The sequence below is a fragment of the Rhinolophus ferrumequinum genome, chromosome 6 (genome assembly GCF_004115265.2).
Source record: "Rhinolophus ferrumequinum isolate MPI-CBG mRhiFer1 chromosome 6, mRhiFer1_v1.p, whole genome shotgun sequence".
Lineage (NCBI taxonomy): Eukaryota > Metazoa > Chordata > Mammalia > Chiroptera > Rhinolophidae > Rhinolophus > Rhinolophus ferrumequinum.
In genome coordinates, this window is record NC_046289.1 from 70,060,249 (window position 1) to 70,084,573 (window position 24,325).

At 40.2% G+C, this 24,325-nt stretch overlaps 1 protein-coding gene across 1 annotated transcript; it reads right to left on the bottom strand.

The window, feature by feature from the left end:
- Positions 1-300: 300 nt before the first annotated feature.
- Positions 301-23,317, bottom strand: LOC117023147 (transmembrane and coiled-coil domain-containing protein 5B-like). The gene is made up of 11 exons (XM_033107628.1): positions 23,265-23,317; positions 9,135-9,284; positions 8,709-8,826; positions 8,410-8,460; positions 7,780-7,848; positions 6,671-6,727; positions 6,126-6,185; positions 5,476-5,540; positions 2,452-2,527; positions 1,630-1,673; positions 301-499 (listed from the first exon to the last, which is right to left on the bottom strand). Exons 2-11 carry the CDS (start codon positions 9,275-9,277, stop codon positions 301-303), a joined length of 882 nt encoding a protein of 293 aa, XP_032963519.1. The 5' UTR covers positions 9,278-9,284; positions 23,265-23,317.
- Positions 23,318-24,325: the final 1,008 nt, after the last annotated feature.

Genomic DNA, 24,325 nt, shown 5'->3' on the forward strand with positions numbered 1-24,325 from the left:
TTATTTTATCTCACTTTAAGTGCAGCTTTTCTTAACATCACAGGGTGGTACCTAGTAAGGCCCCAGGACTCACAGACGAAATTCACAAACACATGAACTCTGGTCAAATATATTCTTTATTGGGAAGGGATGCACTCCAGAGGGAAAGCAAGGGAAGAGAATGAAATGAAGAGGTCAGGCGTCCGAGTAGCAGCTTTGAGTCCAGGCTTCCACGTCCTTCCTGGCCCATCCCCCACACAGAGCAAAACCATGTCCCCTCTCCACTGAGGCGCCATGAGAAGCCCCCCAGGTCGCCCAAAACTAGTGTGGTAGAACTTCTTCCACCTCTAGGGTGAGGAAGGGAAATAAGATGTCCCTCAGCCTGTGCAAGGTGTCCCTGCTCATCATCAGGGGAAGCACATCCACGAGGAGGTCTGGGTTTATGTATTGCAGGTGGAAAAGCACATAACCCAGCAGCCTAATGAGGATCATGACCGTGAAAACAAGATACTGGAAATGCCTGCAAAAGGACATTCATCATTAGGAAAGAGATCCAGTAGGAGGAGGGGAGCCTCCCACTGGTAAATGACTGGCGAATAACTTACTTCAGGCAAAACTGAGGGGGAAGTGGGGGATGGAGACACCAAAGGTAAGGGGAGGAGACAGGTGATAACGGAGGAAGATTGATGTAACGGTCAGGAATTGGATCTAGTTCTCTTGACATTTAAGCCCTCCACCTGCGCAGATGTCCACATAGAAAAGTGAGAGGTGCAAAGAGAAGACGCTCCAGGTGCTATACATGGGGGAGGCCTTTGGGGGATGTCAGAAAATGTCCGTGGCCATCACACTTGGGAGTCTCACAACAAGCGGCCCTCTTCAGGTCCACGATAGCAAGCACTTCTAGAATTTGAAATAAGACTGGCCAGCTCTGACATTGACACCCAGGGGAGATGATTAGGATTGGCTTTTACTAAACATCAAATGACGAAAGAGACCAACTGAAACTATAAAAGGGGTGTGTGTGTGTGTGTGTGTGTGTGTGTGTGTGTGTGTGTGTGTTGTGTGCGCCCAAGAAAGTTCCACCCTGAAAACTGTTTTTTTCAGTCTTCAACTATATCAAAATGTCATAAAGTGACTCTTTTCATTAAAGTGCCACATGTAGCATTTTAGAGTCAGTCTCCTTGTTTCATTTTTTTTTTTAAAGGCACAGAGTTCGAGTGATTTTTTTTTTCCTAAAATTTTACAGCCTGCGGTAAAAATACTAAAAGAATTAAGGCACCCTCAACTTTCTTCCCAGCAAAGCGTTTAGCAGGGATTATCAGGTTCAGGACTGAAAAATAGAAAGGGGCCATACCCAGGACCATAAGAATGGAAAGTGACAGTGAAACGCAACCTGCAGCCTTCATCTTGAACTTCCCAGACATAGACACTTTCTCCAATGACCAAGTCTTGAATAACTGTGGTGTTGAGAAAAAGGAAGGAAGGAAGGGTTGGGAAACATCTGAGGCTGCCTGATATTTTCTGGTTAGTGGCTGTGTTTATCCTTATTCCTTTTGCCCGTATTAAGCCATTCACTTCTATAGAGTGAATGTGGCCTAGACTATGGAAAGGAAACAAACAAGCACAACAAAAAAAGATTCTACCACTTACCGGTACAAAAAGATTCTCCTCTGTTTCTTGGTGATGGTCCTGTCCTGTGGGAAGCAACAAAAGCCATAGCTGTGCCTGTCCACGTGCTCACACGGCAGGCTGGCAGGGTGGCTAAGAGCTTAGACCCAGTGAAGTAGGTATATTGCTGTGAGTCCCCAAATCATGCAGTGGACTTTTGAGTGAGTGGGTGCCGGGATCCTGTCTCTGAGACCAAAGAATGGAAACACGAACCCAGGAGAGGCAGAGTTTTAAAAAGAGGATAGTTTATTGAAAGCAAAGTGTCAGAGCTCCCAAGCAGGAGGGGGTCCCTAATAGGGGTGCCCAGTGACTGAGGCAAAAGCTCTTTTATACGTTCCCTTGCCTATTTGGGGAAGGGGAGCTGGCACCTTCTAATGAAATATGTCCACCAGGTTTGTTCTGCTTGCCCATCCTGAAGGAATTAGCAAAATAACCCACTCTTATCTATCAGATCTGTTCCGTTTGTCAGGCCAAAAGGAATCTTATGATTAACTTCAAGGCACTGTTACATTTTGTCCTGGAGCGAAGGAGTGATTTTAAAACCTAGAGTTTTAGGATATGGCTGTCTTTGTTTATTCCACCAGGGACCTCCCTGTCTACCTAGCAACACACTAACTAACCTGTCTCCCCAGGAGTCAGGCTGCCTGGGTTTGAATCCTGGCTGTCCCATTGTATAGCTGCCATGGAGTGGGGCACAGTACTGAACCTCATTAGTTCCTAACTCTAGAGTTGTTACAAAAGAGAGTGGGGGGCAGGGGAGGAAAGGGTAGAGGAAAACTCCAATTTGGGACAAGGAAGGCTTACCGTGTTGTTTTGAATGGTCTCCACCAGAACAGACCCAGGTTTCTCTACTTGGGAGGAGTTGTTTTGGGCTTTGAATCTGGATAAAAAAGATCAGATCTAAGAATTATGTAACGTTAATCTGAGGGGCTGATGAAAAGTAGTGTTCATAAGTCATGCAAAATCTATGATTATGTCCTAGATACTTGATAACATTCACAGTGCTTGACATTCAAAATTCATAATGGCTCGGCATACAGAGAACCAGAAAAATGTGTTCCAATCTCAAGAGAAAAGAATCAATGAAGAATAGCCCTGACCTAACCCTGATGTTGAATTCAAACTGCAGAAAGTCTATCTCTTGGTGGCAGTTCAAATCTCAGGTCAGGTCTGATATCCTCAGCTGAGCTACTCACAGACTGCCCTGAGCGTGCATGGTTTAGAGGTCAGCCTGCGATTTGGGCAGTTTAGACACAAAATGTGAGACTCTCCATCTCTGGCTCTTTTTATCCCAGAGCTTCGACTATCCCGAAATCTGTCCTCTATTAGCTCAGAAAGACGACAGGTTTTCTCCCAGTGTTTTGTCTGCCCAGTTTAGCCTGCCCTCAGGCTGATAGTGACAAAAATGGGGGGATCACCCCCTGCTATTCCCTTCTTCCAAGTGTCAGCTCCCCTCCAGGATCTGCCTGCTTTTATTCACTCTCCAGTGCCTTCTGATTGTTCGGTTCATTTGTTTTGTTTTGTTGTCCAGAGTTTAGAACTGTTTCCTGCCAGAGGGTCAGACCCAGTACAGCTTACTCAGTCTTTTCATGGAAATCATCAAATAGGGGAAGAAAGGGAGATGTGTTACGGATTCCAAAAAGGTTTTGTTGTCGAAACTGAAAAACTAATTAAAAATTTATATGGAAATTCAAATGGCCGTCAATAGTCAAGATAATCTTAAAGAACAAAAAGTTGCAGAACTTAAGCTACCATATAGCAAGACTAATTGTAATTAGTAATTAAAACAGTGTTGTAGTGGCACAAGGATAGAGATATAGACTAATGGTATAGAATAAAGTATCCAGAAACAGACTCACACCTGACTTATAGGGTCACCTGACTTATAACACAAGGCACCATTGAAAATTCATGGTTTCTTCAATAAATGGGGCTGGGTCAAATGTTTATCCATCCCCCGCCTCCCCCGCCAAAACAAATGGATCTTGATCTCTTCCTCACACCACAGAAAAAATAAATTGTGGATGCATATAAACATAAGTGTAAAACATAAAACAATACGATAATTATAGGGGAAAGCATAGGAGAATAATTTTATGACCCAAAGAAAGCACTAAGCAAAAAAGGATTGATAAATTTGATGGATTATACTTCCTTAAAATTAAAAATTATTGTTTTTCAATAGATTCCATTAAGAGACTAAAAAATGAGAGGCATAGAGTAGACTGTAATACTTATACATGACAAATGACCTTATCAAAAAATATATATGAGGAACCACAAATCAATAGGAAAAAGACTGACCATCTCCCAAATATAGGCAAAAGACATGTCACAGAAGAGGATATTCAAATTTCCAATAAGCATTTGAAAATAATACATCGTCATTAGCAACAAGTAATAAAATGCATTATTAAAATCAAAATTGGGTATCACTACACTCTTGCCAGTATGGTCAAAATTAAAAAGACTAAATATCAAGTAAAAGTGAGGATGTAGAGTAACTAAAACCCGTATACATTTCTCATGGGGGGAGATATTGGTACAGCAACTTTGGAAAATTGTTTGGCTTTATCTAATAAAGCCAAAGATACGTACTGCATGACCCAGCATTCCACTGTTTGGTATACACCCAAGAGAAATGAGTGGATATGTCCAAAAGACATGCATAAGAATATTTGTAGCAGCTTTATTTGAATAGCCCCAAACTGGAAATAACCAAAATGTTCATTTATAGTAAAATAGATAAATTGTGCCATATTTATACAATGGAATACTAAACAACCATGAAAAAGACAAAACGTAGCCACATGTAGTAACATAAATGAATCTCAGTAAGAGACTCACAAAAGAGAACCTACAGAATTCATAGAAAGTTCAAGAACAGACAAAATCAATTAAAAAAGTGATATAAGTCAGAATAGTTACCTTTGCAAGGAGAATTAACTGAGAGGAGTGCACAAGGGAGCCACCTGGGGTACTCAAATTGTTCTACCGTGTTTCCCCGAAAATAAGACCTAGCCAGACAATCAGTTCTAATGCATCTTTTGGAGCAAAAATTAACATAAGACCCGGTATTATATTAATATTATACTATATTATATTACATTATATTATACTATATTAAGGCCCGGTCTTATAGTATAGTAAAAGAAGACTGGGTCTTATATTAATTTTTTCTCCAAAAGATGCATTAGAGCTGATTGTCCGGCTAAGTTTTATTTTCAGGGAAACAGGGCATATCTTGATGTGAGTCATGTGTACACATGGATGTATATGTATAAAAATTTGCCAAACTATATACTTAAGATTTGTACACTATGTGTGTTATGCAATATGCTCCGTAATACAGTTTAGAAGTATAAACAAACAAAAGGCAGGTGTGTCAATTTCTGAGCCATAGGGAAGTCTATAGATACAGAGCATACATAAAAGGGCATCCCCGGGGCCCCAGGCAATGTATCAGATCACCATGTCCTGGGAAAGTGGACAGCACAGATATGCGGAGAAGCATTGCTGGGTCTTCTGACCTCTTTTTAGTAGAATCTTTCCGCTTTGAACCTAACCTGAGTCAGTTTTCATGAATAAAACAACGGAGGACACATGAAAAGAACATAAAAAAGAGACCTTTTAAACCCTGATCGATGAGAAATGCAAGAGAGAAGCCTGAGTGCTGATGATTTTCCCATCTAGATCCTGGAGCGGAGGCTGATTTGCTGGAGGCCAGTTTATAGTGACACAAACTGGTCTGAGAAGTACTTTGCTTTTCAAAGACCACCTGGGGACTGTCACTTCAGTCCATCAGGGAGGTCATCTTTTCAAACTTACACTTCTTTTTCAAGAAGCAGCACCTCCTTTTCCTTTTCCATCTGCCTCAGGATTTCCTGGTATTTCTTCCCATGGAAATTAAAAAAAAATAAAAAAGAATTGTCAGCATCAAGACTTTCCACATATTTCATTACAATGTCATCGATGAAAGATTATCCTAAGACTAATTCCTAATATTCCAAATGGAGCATGCATGAGTGTGCACGCACAAGTAGGACAATACTCCAATAAAAAATTAGGAGATATTAGTGACCAGATGAATATATATGGAAAAAAACAGGAGCTCTCTCTTTGAATCTTGCTCATGTTCAAATCCAAGCTCGGACGCTTACTAGCTGTGTTCCTAGAGAGCATTCCCTAACTCCTTCAAACTTCAGTATATATCCTCTTGACCATAACAGTATCACCCCCATAGAGTTACGGGACAAAATGATTGAGAAAGGTACCATATTTTGAGTGTTTAAAAACACCCTATGTGCCAGTACCTGGTACAAAGTAAATCTTTAATAAACAACTGTGTTGTTGTTGCTGTTGTTTGAAAGGCATTTTCGTTTTTTCCCAGGGGCAGATTTTCTCCTGATGAGAAACCAAGGAACCCATGGCCTTGGAGAAATTATGCCACTACTGACTTTCCCCCAGAGGCAGTGTACCTTTATGTAATGGGCCTGGTCCTCACAGAGCTCATACACAGACTGGTAGTCACTCTCTATCTAGAAAGAGAAGAAAAACAAATCTCCTAAGTTAAATCAGAACCAACATTGGCTGTTCCCTGAGACCCTCACCGGTGCATTGGACGTTTGACTGGTTACCTAGCAACCTCTTACTTGAAGGGGACAGTACCCACATCACAAAGCAGTGATCTCATCATCCTTGGGCAGGATCTAATTTTGAGCAAAGGAAATTCCCCAGGTTGTCATATGCCTCTCAGGTGAAACGTCAGATCTTTCAGGGCACTTAGATTTGGGGTTCAACAATAGTATGTGAGATTTGAGGTAGAGGGGTGTTTAAGAAATCGTACGACCGGTACTTTTAATATAAGCTTTCTTTCTCTTTACCTGCATGTGAATCAGAAATGTATTTGCCAGAGGTTCTTCCTCCCCCTCCCATGCCTCAAGCTATTCTGTCCCTACAACCTTCGGGTATTCTCCCCTTAATATCCTGGACAGACCCTCAATAGAGAAAGTACTGCCTCTACCTTGACTAATTCCTTCTCTTGCTTTGAACAGGACTCGGTTGATGTTTGGAGTCTCACCTGTGGAAGACAGTGAGTGAAAGCGGAAAGTTAGTAGCATTCTTTGTGGAAAACGAATGGGTGATGATCACCCTCTCTCCAAACCAGCAAGGATCCTGATAATAATTTCTATCGCATATCAAGGACATAGTATAACAGTCTGGGATGGGCACTGTTATAAAACCCATTTTACAGATGAGACACAGGAAAGGAGAAGTTAAGTGCATAACTTGTTTCAAAGTCACATTGTGGCAGAGCTGACATTTTAGCCTTGGTGGCCTGACTGCCCAAGTCAGGGGACCTCACCATCCGCCTCCTTCCAGTTGACTGACCACAGTTCAGCAGCCTGTTTCTCTCTTATATTCCATAGGGTGCACTCACATACCATCTGAGTCACGGAGCAAAAGAAAACTCCTGTGCCCAGGGCTCTGACATGGTGCGTTTGACCAAATTGCCATATTTGCCACATAATCTGCAGAGAGCTTCCCGATAGGGTTTCTGCCCTCTGTTGGACATCCAATTCATTCATTCATTCCACAAATATTTATTGGGCATCTGCTATGTGTCAGGCAGTGGAGAAATAGGAGTGAAAACATAGACAAAAATTCATGTCCTCATTGGATTTACCTTCTAGTAGAAGAAAAAGATAAATTGAAAAAAGAAAACGAAAAGCAGATAAGATGGTTGACACATCCCTGTATAACTGTGGAAGTTAGTGTTCTCCTCCTCCATGAATATCTGCATTTGTGTATCACTTAGACAATAAACTTCTTGAGAGCAGCCCCCAGTGGGCAGGTCCCTGTGTTCTGTTGCCTGATGGACGATGAGGTCTCTGGAGCAATTCCATCCACTTTCTCATCATTGCAGTCACCTCTGCCACCAGTGTGACTAATACTGTTATGGGAGCCCTACAGCCATGGGGTAAAGTCGAGGGAACAAAGGACTTTGGCTCAACTACAATAAGCACACACAGACATCCCTCGCCTGGGGGAGTCCTTGAAAGCAGTTCCTCCCCAAACCTAGAATTGACACAGTGTCTCCCAGAAAATCTCTAGGTTTATTTTTCTACTCACCTTCAATTCTGCCAACATCTGCTTTGGGCTTCCTTTATCCAGGTCACCATTCTTAAATCTCCGTGAAATCTGAAATATCCCCCAAATCATAAACCGAAAAAGGCACAGCCATGAAAACCTGGGAGAGTGGCAGACTTGGGGGTCTCAGGGCTGCAGAATGGTGTTTAATGAATTTAGATCCCAGCTAGAAGCTTGAGAGAAAAGTGGCTCCTTCTCCCTACGGAAGCTGGCTGACTTCCTGCTTGCTGGACAGACGTTTTGTTCTCACAGTCAGTGGAAACAAGGCCAGCCGGCCACAAGGAGGCAGGGAGAATGAGGAGGGAGGGAAGAGAAAATGGGGGAGAGTGGTCGGGCGAGGGAGGGACAAATCTTTCCTCCCTCTACAGTCCTGTGGCTCTCACACTGCCCACCTGTGATTCCCAGAGAACAAATGGTGGTGTTCATCAGAGTTTGTTCTGAGAGATTCAGAAGGCTGCAGGGAGGAGGGAGCACACAGATTTTGCTGGTAGCTCCTTCTCCCGTCTGACTGGAGAGTTCAGGAGTTCAGATGACTCGTGGTTCCTAAGCAATGAGCCTCCTTCCAAGAGTGGTCTTATCCTTGGGTCCTTGAAAACCCAGGGCCCACCTTACCTTCTTCTGAAGCTCCACCACATTTCTGCTTAAAATCTCATTACTTCTTTCCTGTGAAAGAAATAGGTAAAGTGGACAAACTGCTCTGCACTGTACCTTCACCCTGATTGGGCCACTGAATTAAGATCTGGGGATCCATACAGAGGATCTGGGGACAGAGTCCATATGGAGCGCTTCATTCCTAGAGCTGCCATTAAACTGCTGTGATTTCTACAGACACAGAAGCCATGACCACACAATGGTGATCCCCTGGGAAAGAGAGCTGCAAACTGCAAGTTTTTCTAGGATGCTCCCCTTACCAGCTTTGCTGTTTCTAATTCCAGGTCCTTCAGGGCTTCCTCCTTCTCAGATGGGATGTGGTTCACCTCCTCCTGCTCTTTGGCTCCTCCTAGTGACAGGGCGATCTCTCTTTCCAGACTGAAAAATAGTTACCCAGGTATGGATCAGTCCTGAGGAAGCAGCCAGGACCCCAGCTTGGGAAGCTACTGCCAAGGTCTCAGGGAGCCAGAGCGACAATGCAGTGGCAATAAAACATCAACCTAATGTGGAGATTTAATGCAAAAATCTATACATAAAGCCTTTTGAGGGCATCACAGTTCGTGTTTCAGAATTTCAATAACACGCCAAGATTCACTGACAAAGAAGTAAACCTTCCTCCCACCTTCTGTCTATCCCCAGGGGCGTTCAGATGAGAAGCCCTTCCCTCACCCGCTGCAAAGCCTGACCTTTGAATAGTTCCTTCTTTTTCTTGAATTTTTCTGAGAAGAACCTGATTTGCCTCATCCAGTCTCTGCATGTCCTTTTCAAGGTCTGAGTTCAGGTAGTTGAGGTTCTGTTTTGTTGCTTCTAATTCCGATATTTCCATCATCTCCTGCCTACAGGAAAATCATCTTCATTACTGAACTTAAGACAGGAAAACAGGAACCCTAAGAAGGTTTTTCCCATAATCTCATTCATTGCCCCATCTTTTGTTGTTACTATGCCTAACCGGCCCTACATTGTAATTTTCCATGATTAATGAATTTCTACAGTATTTTGCATCAAGTAAATTCCTGGATTCAAATCACAGTTTAATTATAAATATTGTAAATGGAACCCATTAAAACACAAATCTTTTATGAAGCAAGATAAATGTATTTTTATACGAATAATTATATCCTAACTTTCTTGTTTTGAAAAAATTTATATGCAAAAACTTATAAAGAACTCATAAAACTTAACACCAAAAAAAACAAACAATCCAATTTAAAAATGGGCAGAGGACCTGAACAGACATTTCTCCAAGAGGACATAACAGATGATAAATAGACACATGAAAAGATGCTCAATGTCACTAATCATCAGAAAAGTGCAAATTAAAACCACAATGAGATATCACCTCTCCCCAGTCAGAATGGCTATTATCAATAAATCAGCAAACAACAAATGTTGGAGAGGATGTGGAGAAAAGGGAACCTTCCTGGTTGTTGGTGGAATCACAAATTGGTGCCATTATGGAAAAATAGTGTGGAAGTTCCTCAAAAAATTAAAAGTAGAACTACCTTATGACCCAGCAATTCTACTTCTGGGTATTTATCTGAAGAAATCCAAAGCACTAATTCAAGAAGATATATGCACCCCCATGTTTATTGCAGCAATATTTACAATAGCCAAGACATGGAAGCAACCCAAGTGCCCATCAATAGATGATTGGATAAAGAAGATATGGTACATATATACAATGGAATATTACTTGGCCATGAAAAAGAATGAAATCTTACCATCTATGACAACATAGATGGACCTAGAGAGTATTATGCTAAGTGAAATGAGTCAGACTGAGAAAGACAAATACCATATGACTTCACTTATATGTGGAATCTAAAGACAGAATAAACAAACAAACAAAACACAAACAGACTCATAGATACAGAGAGCAGAGTGATAGTTGCCTGATGGGAGGGGGTTGTGGGGGTGGGTGAAGCGGGTAAAGAGAGTAAGAAGTAGAATTGGTAGTTACAAACTAGTCACAGGGATGTGGAGTGCAGCATGGGACATACTGTCATTAATGTTGTAATAACTCGGTGTGGTGCCTGGATGGTACTGGACTTATTGGGGGAGATCTCTTCATAAACTGTATAGATGTCTGACCAATGTGCTGTCCACCTGAAACTAGTATAAAATAACATTGAATGTCAATTTTTTAAAATTTTATGGAGTATGCAGAATCCAAGCCACACCTATAAAGCATTTAAAGATCTGCAAGGGAGAGGATTACTCTAGCCCCCTTTTATTATAGTCTCCTAAGGAGTTTATGTTGAATATTTTTCTACCCAGTCAAATAGGCACGTGAACTAGGTGGGGGCAGGGATGAGAAGGGATCTTTTCCCCAAATGAGACTGATTGGCTTTTTGAGACATTAGCTGTCTCTGAAAACCTCACCATTATGACGAAGTCCAAAGAACTAAAAACAAAAATCTTTTCTCCCCAGGCTTGAGGAGATGACGTCCCACACAATTATTCCCTTCCTTATTGGATTGTTGTAGACTCTTCCCACAGTAGCTCCTCTACTGAACTCTTTCATTGTTCTTATTACTTACACATCATCCAATGGGTCCTGTCCAACTTCTTCCATTGTCTATTCCCTAAAATGCCAATACAAACATTTATTATGGAAACAAAGTCCCTAATGTCCAACACAATAATTGGCCCAGGAAGGAGCCGGCAAAAGGTTTGTCCAGGCAAGACAGCCAAATAGAAACCCAGGACTCTTAGACCCTCTCACTTTCCAGGACCAGTTGCTATATTTTGCTGAATTTCAGTAAGCCAGATCACATTTTAACTTAAAATCTCATACATGAATCCTACTGAAGTACAAAATTCTTTTTGTTTTCACAAATTTTCCCACTTGGGCTACCTTTCTCCTTCCTGGCCTGTATTTACCGAGTCCCAAGGCAAGTACTAGGGATACTCAAGCCTGTGTCTATTGGCAAATACACTGAGACTTTATTTCTAGCCCAGACCTTTAGGGCAACTTAGGGAGAAAAATAATAGAAGAGTCAGAGGGTACCAAAAAGTGGGCTGCCTGATTTCTCTTAGCGCCATCCTACTTTCTAACAAGCTGGAGATGTTACAGGCTAAGTTGATCCTGAAATAGCAGCTGAAACAGCAATATGGACAGCAGGCTACAATTACTAGAAGGAAGAAACAGATATGAGTCTCTCAAGGATGGCATCTCCTAACCATTGCACCAAAAGTAAAGTTCAGAACCAAGACCAATCTAAGAAAAAGTACCAAAACTCCTCCTTTCACATTCTAACTGCTCTTCTTTTCTCTTCCCTTTGAAATTTTTTGTTTTAATTCCCTTTTTAATTCCTTATTCCACCTTCTCTTTTCATAGTTCTCCCTGCATGTTCCTGTTCTTTACTTTCTTTACACACAAGGCATACCAGCCTATGATGCTGTCCTCTGAGCTCACCTGTCTCTTCCCAGCGGAGATTTCTCCTTTTCCCCACAAGATTTCCATCTAAATGTCAGAACTTTCAGAAAAGGTATCTCCTTGCTGATTGAGTTCTACACATATTGCTGGATCTGTCATCTCTAGCTGGGTGGGGCAGCGTGTCATAGTGGGTGGGGGTGGGAGGATGGCAAAAACTCCTCCTCATCCCTGTAGACAGAGTGGGAGCAGAGTTCAGAACGTTAGGATAGCTTAATTCTCCTCCTAACCAGCAATTAAGATCTATGGAATAAATATCTGGACACAGTTTAAATCTCTTCTGAAATAGCAGTCAGCTCTATGGAACACAGTTCCTCATTTCCCAGATCCCTAGGCCTAGTCGTAATTGAGATCACTCTAATTTTTCTTCCGTGATCTCTGTGTGGTATGTGTGCAAACATCTGCACCCAGATCTAAACCGTGCATCTCTATTCAATGTATCCAAGAGGTACGGGGTAGTAAAGTCTGAGAGCTGCCAGGAAGAATCTGAGAGATACCTTATTGAAGAGCCAAGCAAGCCCTCCTTCTGACCGAGTTAGGTTCTTGGGGCTGCAAAACAAGTCCCTTTTTCCTAAACTGGCACTGCCAAGACATTGGGAAAGAAAGGCCTCCTATTTCAAGGATGGAGTATGTGGAGGTGGAGCAGGAAGGAGGAAATAGGAGTGTTAGGTCCAGAGACCCAACTCTACTGCCCACTCCTTCAACATTCCCTCTTTATTTTTTGAGGTCTTAAGTTACTGGAACAGTAGGTGAGATTTTACATATCAGTGTCACTCCACTAAGCAATTCTGGATTCCTCTCTGTGTTGATTGAGAAGATGAGGCAGGCTACAGAATGGGAGAGAGATCAATGATTGCAAATCTGTCCACTTCTGTTCCTTATGCTCAATTCACTCCTCTGTGAGTAAGTCTAACTTTTCCCAGGTACATTGTTCTCATCTCTGGTCCCCGGGAAGGCCCTTTAGGACATACCCTGTCTCTTCATGAAAACGTCTTTGCCACATGGTAATATCTGTCATAATCTTCTCCATTCTTCTCAGTTCAGCTCAAATTCTGCTTCTTCAACCCCTTCCAAGCCCCCAATCCTGGCAGAATTAATCCCTCCAATCTCTGTTCTCTTCTTTTGGTGTTTTAGATTGTTTTTAGGAATGTATACACACTGGTCTTCATTCCACAATGAGGGTATGAACCCCTTGAGACTGTGTGTTTTAGTTAAAGCCATTTTGATTCACCCGGTTGTGCTCCTAGGGCACCATTTACACAGAATTCAATGGGAATGGTGCCCCCTGGAGTTGTTCAAGAGGGAAATGGCCCTGGAATGGAGAGTGCAAGTAGGTCGCATTAGCTACAGAAAGCACCTAAGTTTCATTCTATCCTGGCACTTCAAAGTTGTGTTACCTTGGGCAAGTTACTTGATCTCTCTGAACCCAAGTCTTGTGACCTGTGAGATAGGCATTATTTCTACTTCACACAGTTGTGGTGTAGATTAAATGAAATCATATATGTAAAGCTCACAATACAATATATGGCATGCAGAAGTACTTAATTTTCATCCATTCTCCAACACTTGTTTAATTTTTCTATCTCATAAAACTTTTGCACGTGCCTATGCTGAATGTTTTTTTAGAATAAATGAATAAATAAATGACTCATTCCACTCCCTTTATCTAGAATAGGTGTTATTCTCCCCTTCCTTCCAGGACACCTGAGAGACTATCATTGGTGCACTCCCGTTAGTACACTCTCAGAACAGCACAGTACACACTATAGCAGAATTCTCAAGAGAGGACCGTGTTCCCCAGGAGGCTGATATGTAGTCATCAGGGATGCAATTTGAAAGCCTCTGTTAAATGTCCCAGAGTAGTTGCCTCTGGTTGAGAAGCACTGATGAAGAACATATTTTCTCCTTTCCTTAAAGACATTACACAAATTTACCCTCCCCATGAAATCTTCCAAAATGAATACTTTTTAGGTTATTGCCCCAAGTAGACAATGTGCACGTTGAAAGTGACCATTTTTTTCTTTTTGGTTTTGACATCAAGAAGAAAAATGCCACATTTGAAGCTCCTAATTTCACTTGTTAATTGTTGGTATAAAGGAAAGCAATTGACTGAATATTAACCTTATATCCTGCTACGTTGCTATGATAAATTGCTTATTAGTTCCAGGAGTTTATTTTTGTTGATTCTCGTGAATTTTCTACATATATGATGATGACATTTGCAAACAAAGATAGTTTTATGTCTTCCTTCCCAGTCTGTATAGCTTTCATTTTCTTTTCTTGCCTTATTGTATTGTCAAGGACTTCCAGTACAAAGTTGAAAGGAATGGTGAAAGGGGCTATTTGTGCCTTGTACCTGAACTTAGTGGGAAAGTTTCACGTTCTCAACATTAAGTAGGATGTTTGCTATATTTTTGTAGATAGTCTTTATCAAGTTGAGAAAGTTTCCTTCTGTTCTCACTTTGCTTTTTATCAGGAATGAGTGTTGGCTTGTCATTATTATTTATTTTAGTTAGTTTAATAGATCTGCAGTAATAGCTCATTATGGACTTAATTTGCATTTCCCTAATGATTAATGATGTTGAACATTTTTATATTCTCAATTCCTGTCTGTACATTCTCTTTAGTGAAATGTCTCTTCATGTTTTTTGTCCATTTTCTACTAAGATTGTTTTTTACTGTTGAGTTTAGGGGATTCTTTATATATTTTAAATACAAATAATTAGTCAGGTATACTATTTGCAAATATTTCCTTCCATTCTATAGCTTTTTTTCTTTCATCCTTTTAACACAGTTTTCACAGAGAAAAAAATTTTAATTTAATGTAAGTTTATAGATTTTTCTTTTTTTTTTTTTTGGATCACGATCTTCTTGTCATGTCTAGGGCTCATGTCATGTCACCAAGCTCTGTCCCTAAAACTTTCCCCTATGTTTTCTTCTAAAAATGTTATGGTATAAATTATACATTTAAATATCTGATCCATTTTGAGTTAACTTTTGTGTAAGTTGTGGGGTTTATTTTGTGATTCATTTTCTTGCCTATGAATGTATAATTGCTCTAGCACCATTTATTAAAAAAACTATCTTCATGAATTGTTTTGCACCTTTGCCCAAAATCAATTGGCCAGATGATGGTCTTTCAACAGTTTTAGCTGGGTTAACCCAGTTGTGGTGATACAGCATTTTGTTTCCAAATTTCGTGCGTGAATGCTGTTGTAAGTAGAAACTTTTTTTTTCCAATGGCATAGGCAGAATACAAATATGTAATTAAATATATTTTTCTTGGCCTGTCAAGTAACTCTATTAGCCCTTAGCTAATACATATGTATGGCTAATTAGCAAAGTGTTTGGATCTTTCTATGGCATACGAGGTCTGACAGTTAAGTTCATGAACTTTATTGCAAAGATGTTGCTAACCTTTTTTTGATATCAGAGGGATTATTCATTATGAATTTGTACCAACCGGGCAAACAATCAACCGAGTTTACTATTTGAAAGTGCTGAAAAGCCTATGTGAAAAAGTTATGTGACCTGAACTTTTCGCCAACAATTTATGGCTTTTGCATCACGTCAATGCACCAGCTCACACAGCACTGTCTGTGAGGGAGTTTTTAGCCAGGAAACAAATAACTGTATTGAAACACCCTCCCTATTCACCTGATCTGGCCTCCAATGATTTCTTTCTTTACCTGAAGATAAAGGAAATATTGAAAGGAAGACATTTTGATGACATTCTGGACATCAAGGGTAATACGACGACAGCTCTGATGGCCATTCCAGGAAGAGAGTTCCAAAATTGCTTTGAAGGGTAGCCTAGGTGTTGGTGTCAGGGCATAGCTTCCCAAGAGGAGTACTTTGAGGTGACTGTGGTGATTTTTAGCAATGAGGTATGTATCACTTTTTCTAGGATGAGTTCGCAAACTTAATTGTCAGACTCCATATAACATATTTTGAAGTTATGGCTATATATTTATATAATATATAAATATATGTGTGTGTGTGTGTGTGTGTGTGTGTGTGTGTACATAAACTTTTAAAAGTGTGGACCATGTGTTCTTTTTCCTTGGTTTATCTCTGCACAGTGCCAGTGCGTAACCCATGAGTATGAACCATTTGCTGTGAATACATGCCCACTTGCCTTCTTGATACAGTTCCATTCATGTCACTCTAGCAAATAGAATGATATTATATATGTCAAGATGACAAAGTCCTTTTTAACACCTCAGTTTTTTTAAAACAAGATAAGTCTGAACAATCAGTTATTTGGACTTCCCGTGGCCCTCCCTACACCTAGCAGTACACCTGTAATGATGCATCAGGGAGCGCTAAGCTGCAGCAGCTCAGGGAAACAAAGAATTGATGGCTCCTATTTACTGTCCTGAGTTCTGACTTTTTATTCTCAACAGCTTAGTTTTATTGAGAACTGCTCCTGTTTTGTTCCAGTACCAGAGGCTATAGAGGAAGTCTATGCTAATTTGCATAACTGCAGAATGCAGTTTTAACCTTTTTGTTAGAAATCCCACAAGTCTGAAGGATTTGTATCATGCTATTTTAGTTCTCTACAAATATCACATTATCACATCATGGCAAGACAAATTGTTGCAGTGTCAGGAATTAACTCTGTTTTCTGATTAAAGAGAGTTAGTTTTTAGATTGAATTGTATATTTGGAAGAAGGTCAAAAATGTAGATTTAATGTGTGTTAAAGACCTTGCATTCCTCGTTTTGCATGCAAATATATGAAAAAAATAAATCTTTTGAGATTTAGAAGAGATCCACTTATTTTGCATTTTGTATAACTTTTCATAACATTAAGACTAAGTTGTCAATCTAAACTAATAGAACAGAATAAAAAATTTTTTACATCATTAAGAGAGAGAGTTGTTCACAAGGTAACAGTGGAATTGCACAGTTTATAATCGAAGTTTATAATAATACCAGGATAAAAAGATAATGAATGCCTTTATACCAAATTTGGTATAAAGGCATTCATTATCTTTTTATCCTGTATTATTATTATATTATATTGGTGTTTATATATATATATGTGTATATATATATATAGTGCCAAAAATATATAAATGCATATATGGTGCCAAAAAATGTATATACATTTTGAGAAAGGAAAACTGTATTAAAATTGTAATACTCAATATATTCCAATAACAAAAGATGAATACAAATCATGTTTGACTTCTGCAATTGCAAGAGGTGCTCAAAGTGGTTACCATCAGCAGCCAGATACGTCTGATTACGACAAACTACTGCTTGAGCAACGTTGACCAAAGTGTCCACTTATATACATAATTTTGGCACCCCCACTATATATTCCTTCCAACCCATCATGGTAAAAAAAATTTTCTCATGATATTCTTAATATCTGGGAAGGATCTATACCCCAAGAGTCCCTGGATTATTTCTAGGACACTGTGGTCATTTATGATCAAAACAATGACAACATTGGATTCTTGAAAACTCTAAAGTCTGATTTCTCCTCTGTAAGGTCACCTATAGTAGAGAGTGCTGTTGAAAACTTTGCTGGTGTCCTGCCTTTTACATTAGCTGGATTTACTGAAAAAAAGAAGATTTCTGTTAGACCATGTTAGGGATGGTCTGATAACATGCACAGCCCCAAGAATCTTACACACTGTCAGTGTGGTGTACACAGCCATGTAAAACAGTTTGGAGGAAACAACCACTTTTTGGACAACGGGTTTTGGAAAACTGTAAATGGCAAAGTAGAGCAGGTACCCATCCTACAAGCCGGTAATGCGACTATACAACATACCCTAGAAAACTCTTGCACACGTACCCCAGGATAGAATGACAATAATTTTTACCCAGGCTTGTTAACAGCAGACACACTGGAAGCAGCCCAAATGTCCATCAACAGCAGAATGGAGAAGTAATTTGTGATATGCAGCAGAAGAAATAATTGTCAATTATACTCAGTAACAGGGATGAATTCCCTAAATATAATGTTGACCAAAGAGGCAGACCACGGAAGAATGTGTGCGTTCTAATTTGAGACATACAGAGTTCCAAGCAGATTAAACTAAACAATGTATTTAGAGTATATATGTAGGTACTACATCTATTAAGAGAAACGAGGGAATAAGTATCACAAAATTCATAATAGCGTTAATATTCTGGAGGAGTGAGGAGATGAGATCAGGATCGGGGACGGCAGACTTCTGGAGTGTATTTTGTTTTCTGGCTGAGGTACGTGAGCGTTGGCTAATTATTATTACTTAAACACTACACATGTGGTTTTGTACTACGTGTATTGTGTGCTTCACCATAAAACATACAGAGCAAAGGCACCGGGGCTTTGGTTTTCTTTTTAAATATCTGAGTTCCCTCACCCCTGAGAGGTGTGGGCGATGAAGGAGAGGCACGCACGGTTCACAGCTGAAAGAAAGAGAGAGAAATGGCCCTTCCGCAAAAGGCAAGCCCCAGACAGACTTCCTTCCCTGGTCCAGGGGTGAGCTAAGCCTGTTGAAACAATCACTGTGGATCTCCTAAGATGGGAAAGGAATGGCCGGCGCGGTTTGTTTTACTTACGTATGGATGGATGGATGTATATGTGTATTTATTAAATTTATTGGGGTGACATTGGTTAGTGAAATTACATAGGTTTCAAGTGTAAGCAGGTGTGGTTTTAAGCAGAAGGAGGAAGAGGCCCATTTCCAAAAAGGGGGACCTGGTTCTGGGGCTCCGAGTTCACAAGACACCAGTGAGGAGGTGGGGATCTCAGTGATCAGGCCCCACCTGCACATGTTTATAATTGTTTTAGCTCATTGGTAACAACCTTGAAACAGATGATTTCACGTGAAAATCTTGAATGTCAGGTCCTCTAGAAAACAAATTTCATGGCATTGGATGCTATTTAGATGGAACATTTACTCTTCAGTTCAGCACAGTCCCTGTCCCTCCCTATTGGCTTACACTGAACTTGCTAATTGACATGAATGGACCCATGTCTGGAGGCGTGCGAAACACCTGGTTTTCGGGTTCTGTGAGTGGCACGAACTGTGGCCCTTTTGCTCCCAGTGCTCCTGAAACAAGACTGGACATAGCAGAAGCCTAGGCAATGCCCGTGGCAGCCAGACACTAAGTGACAGGGTCTCTGAAGCACCAGTGAGGGCCCCTGGGGCCAGCTCACCTGGATCTGGCGTGGAGGGACTGGGCTGGGTGGATGTGGCCAGAGCAGCCATGGCTGCTCCTCAGGCCGCACAGCAGCCTGTATAGGGATCCTGGTCCAACACAAGGCGGTGGGAATGAGGAGGGAGGAAGTCACGGAAACATGTTGATATTGGGCATCTCATTGATCTTGACAAGGTAGGCTCAGAAACAGACTTGATTGATAAAGAAAGAAAAAGAAACATGATCTTCTTTGCACCTTGTTTATGGTGGAAACATTCATTCATGCCTTTTATGAGGCGTTTTACAATTACCTTTTCTTATGGGAGTTAAAAAAAGATTATATTATCAATGTTTCCAGTCTCTCTCCTCCCACTCAGAAAAGTGAATCTTGTATTTGCTGGTACATCTTCTCTTTGCTTATTGCTCCCAGAGCAGCTCCTTATGACAGGAGGTGGGAAAAGAAGGAAAGAAGCCAATTTAAGCTTCATAATAAAGAGCAGTGATATAGGGAGGGAGAGAAAAAGTGGACTAGGTAGAAAGAGGCTGGAAAGTGGTCTAATTGGTAAATCAGTCTGAGGGCCAGGTGGTGAGCAAGGAAGTTGTGGAGGACAGAATGGTAAATACAAGAGTCACGTCAGTCATAAAATAAGTGGGACTCTTTTAATTAAATTTTACTTGATGACAGACACAAGACAAAGATTGGAATTGCTTGCTATTTGGCAGTAGCAGGGGTGGGAATCTGAATTCTTTGAATCTGATGACACTTAGAGAAACAGGACAATGAGGGTTTAGGACTCATAAGGGTCCCGCCATAGTGTGGGATCCAACAAACCCAGACTGTCTGGAGTAAAGGAGGGGACTTTTAATTAAGAGGGACCTGTGCAACTTTAGAACAGGGCAGACCAAAGAGCAGACCCAAGGGAACAGACAAAACGTGGGCAAAGTCCTACTGGAAGGGAGTCTGCAAGGACAGGGAAGCAGTGAGGTGAGCGGTCAGTGCTAAAGCAGATGATGAGTATTCGCTCTTTATTTTTCTACTGCCTGCAGGGGCGGGAGGCTCCATGGGCAGGGAAACCCTGAGCTTAGTTGCAGCTGGAGTCACTAAAAGTTGCCTCACTATTTGAGGAGAATATTTGGTTAAATATTTTCCATTTATTTGCCTAACCTGACCGTGACTTGCTGGGTATTTATTTGGAATATGAACAGTTGTTGAGTTTTATGATTGTGTGCTGTCCATCATGTCACTGTAAGTATTACAATCCAAGTATTTAAAATTAAACTCATTTAAATTCGATGCCATTTGCATACTGCCTATTGTTTTTATGGTATTTGAGTTTTGTCCATTGTGCCAATAGTGTTCTTTATAGCATTTTTCCTATATCTAGGATCCCACCCAGGATTGCACCTTGCATTTACTTGGCATGTCTCTTTAGTCCCCTTTTATATGGAAACAGTCCTTCTGCCTTTTCTTGTCTTTCATGACATTGATATTTGAAAAGTATAAGCCAGTTGCCTAGAATGTACCTCATGGGACATAATATATACTCTTCTTAATACTAAGAAAAATACTCAGAGAGAGAGAATCTTAGCGCTCAAAGGACCTGTGAAATTATCCCACAATGCTTAATTTTAAAGATGTAGTTAGTCTGCAAGCTAATTTAAAATTAATTTTAAAAGAGAAAATTCAGCCCTTAAGTTTTCATTAGGCAGTTGGCATATAAACAAAGGTTTGGTGAGGGCTGTAGTATATTCAGAAGGTTCCATGGGGGAATCAGGAAACGGAGTGTTGGGAGGACTGGAATAGAGAGAACACAGAGCCTTATGAACCGAGTCCATCTCAGTGGCAGATTACATTTTCTACATAAATGAACATATTATTAGCTCTTTCTAGGACCTGGTTATTCCTTTATCAAGTGAGAAGTCCTGGTGCCTTCCTTCTTGAATTGGGCTGAACTTCTGACTGTTTCCAAAAGTAGAATGCAGTAGAAGTGACACTGACTGCCTTCTGAAGCCAGGTTAGAAAAGGCCGCTCAGCTTCCACCTGATTCCCTAGGAATCCAGCCACCATACTTTAAAGAAGCTCAAGTAGCCCATGGAAAACATCAGGCCCATAGGCCTGGCTGAGCATCTTGGTGACAATCATTGCTAACTTTCCAGCCATGTGAGTGAGAAATCTGGAAGGTCGGTCCTCCAGCCCCGAGTGGAACAGCTCCAGAAACATTATGGAGAAGAAAGTAGCTATTTCTAGTGGACCCTGCCCAAATTATAGGTCTTTGAGGAGAAAAAGAAAATACTGTAACTATTTTACCATCTAAGCTTTGAGTGTGGTTTATTGTTACATAACTGTAGATAATAGCTGTAGTTTAGTTACAATGCTGTCTAACTTTCAGGTGTCACATGAGGAAGAGGCCAGAAACCAAGAGTGAGGTGCTTAGAATCCTTTCAGATAAAAAAACAAAAACAGCGTTCCAGTTCAAGGACACTATAACTGAAAGGATCTGATCAGAACTTTAACAGCGGGCTTCCTACATCTACTGGACCTCATAAGCAAGAGACAGCAGTCACACCTGAATGGCTAAAGCTTAAACACTGACTGGCACCCCAGGCTCACAGCATTGCTCCAGGGAGCTTTCCTGGATTAGCCATTCAACCTCCTGCCCTTTATCCTAGTCTTTCACACTAAAGACCACATCTCAGCTTTGTCCTGCTTCTCTGATTTGTAGTGACCGTCTTCCATCCACTCTCTACCTCACTGTGAGGGCTTAACGCCAGGTACTTGAAACTGGGACACTTGAAAATGTGAAACCTCTACAGCATAGTTCCAAAGTTAACAAAGGCAACAATAGCTATGGTGCCTAAGACCAGCCCAACTCCACAAGAGTCGCTGCACAAAGGACCTAAATCCAGAGATTGTCCTAGGAAAATAAGATCTACTCTATGATAGACATCCCAAATTTGGGTTAGGATTTTCTCCCAGAGGTTGATAGTGGCCCCTGACAGACATAGAAAGAGCTTTCATTCTTTTCTAAAATTTATTAGCAACTCTTTTTCCTGTTCTCAAGTACACCTAGGGAATAGTTGGAAGACTTAATTGTAATTGATAAACTAGAATTAGGTTTCCCTAGAGTTGAGGGCCAATAGCTACAGAATCTTATTAGAAAATGTAATTAATGTATTTCCACTACATTTTCACTTACTGGGCAGGATTGGGGGGAACCAGGACAGTGATGAAAGGCTTTTCATAGAAATTTTTAAAAAATTAGGTAAATTACCATTTTTTTAAGCCTCATTATAAAAGAAAAACACTCTTTTAATATAGTCTTGTTCATCTAAATGAGTAAAAATGTGTCTTGGCACTTTTTTTTTTAATTGCCATTCCTCTTCCTAGCTTTCAAGCAAATTAAGATTTAAGAAAAATATTCCAACTTCCAATGAAATCAGTTCATCATGAAATGGGGAAAATGTAATCTTGATTATAAATGACAAATGGAACAAAGATTACCGTGGCTAAGAGGCAATAATAACATCTGGTTTCTCAAAGAAGAGATCATATTTCACATAGTCCTCTCCACACTATTCTAACAGATGTTACTGCACTGAACTATATCCCCACCAATCTAGTAAAATTCCATAAATTCCAAGTATTCATTTATTTGTAGGAAACCTTTTGGGATTTAGCATCAACCTTTTAAAATATTATTATTTCTGGAAAGAGTGCTGTATCAGTTATGATCAGTTATTAAGGATTTTATCTTGGACCTTTTGAAATAAAGAATCATTGCCGTGGAAAGCTAAAGCAAATGCTCTGAGTAAAGGAGGATGCAGGACAGATACATTTTGAAGTTGAAGAGCAGTCTCCTCTTCATTTTCCAGGGTCGGCCCTCATCTTTGGTGGTAGAACCAGAGTAAACTAGATTGTGATTCCTTAAAAATAATTGCCGAATTAAATGTCATGAAAGTTTACCCTGTTTCCTCTTTATCTGAAAGTCCCCGGCATTTCTTTCCCTGGCAAACACCAAAGTATTTTCTCAAGGTTTAGCTCCTCTGTTAAGCCTTCTGTAAACCCCCAACACCTCGAGCAATTAATTGGCCCATCTTTTTAAATCGCACAGCGTTTTGTATATACCTCCATTATAAATGTATAACCCCTGTTAGAACACGAGCTCCTAGAATGTTGATGGTGTCTAAACAGAAGGCTGTCTTAAAGGTTAAGAGATGAAAGAAGAAAGTGGCACCTGTAATTTCTGTGCAGTGGGAGAATTCTTTTCCAACTCCAGTGCGACCCATATGCTATTTTTCCTGCAGAGGCTTTGGGAACATTCAGAATAGAGACAGAAAACAGCAGCTATATGCAAATCAAGAAACTATTCCCAGTTAATGAGTATATATGTTGGCAAGCATTTTGCCAAGCTTACTTTACAAAGCAAATTTCCTGAGAAAATTAATGGTGACTCTGTTATATAATATCTGAACCTGTACATTTTTTAAAATTAAACTTTATTGGGGTGACAATGGTTAGTAAAGTTATACAGGTTTCAAGTGTACAATTCTGTAATACATCATCATATATCTCACATTGTGTGTTTACCTCCCAGAGTCAGTTCTCCTTCCATCACCACATATTTGATCCCATTTTGAACCCTTACATTTTCAAATCAAAAAACAGAATTCTCTAAAATTGGCAACAAGGACCTTGATACAAAGAAGCAGCCATTTAAGGCCAGACCAGCATGGAGCAGAAATCACTCTCAGAATCTGAGTGAGAAGAAAAAGAGTCTGGAAGTGAAGAGAACTAATTCACTAATTTGTAGTAAGGATGGGTTAGAAATTAATACCCAAACACCAGGTTATATCATTTTTATTTATTCTATTTTGATCTCCTTATAGATCTATCATTTAGCTATACTTAAGTTGACTGAATAGTAAACTATTGTTCTTGCTTATCAATGTGAGGTCAGTCATTCTGAATCCTTTGATTAACTTTACAATAATTAGAAATAATCTCTCAAGTATTATCATAGATAGTAACCTGAATCAAATCAACCTATCCAAAAATTACGAAGATAATCAATATTCTGGTGCTCAGAATGAGTCTACCAGGTAAGCATTTTTCCTTATAGAATTTTCCCTTAACAAAGCCTATTTCTGTGTGAGTGTACTACATACCCTCTAAACACACATTCACCCTCATTTTGTCTTCTCAAGTTACAAGTACAGTGACAGACATATAGTAGGTATTCAATAAATATTTGTTGTATAAATAAGTGAAAAGGGGTTTTCACTTTCACTTTCTCCT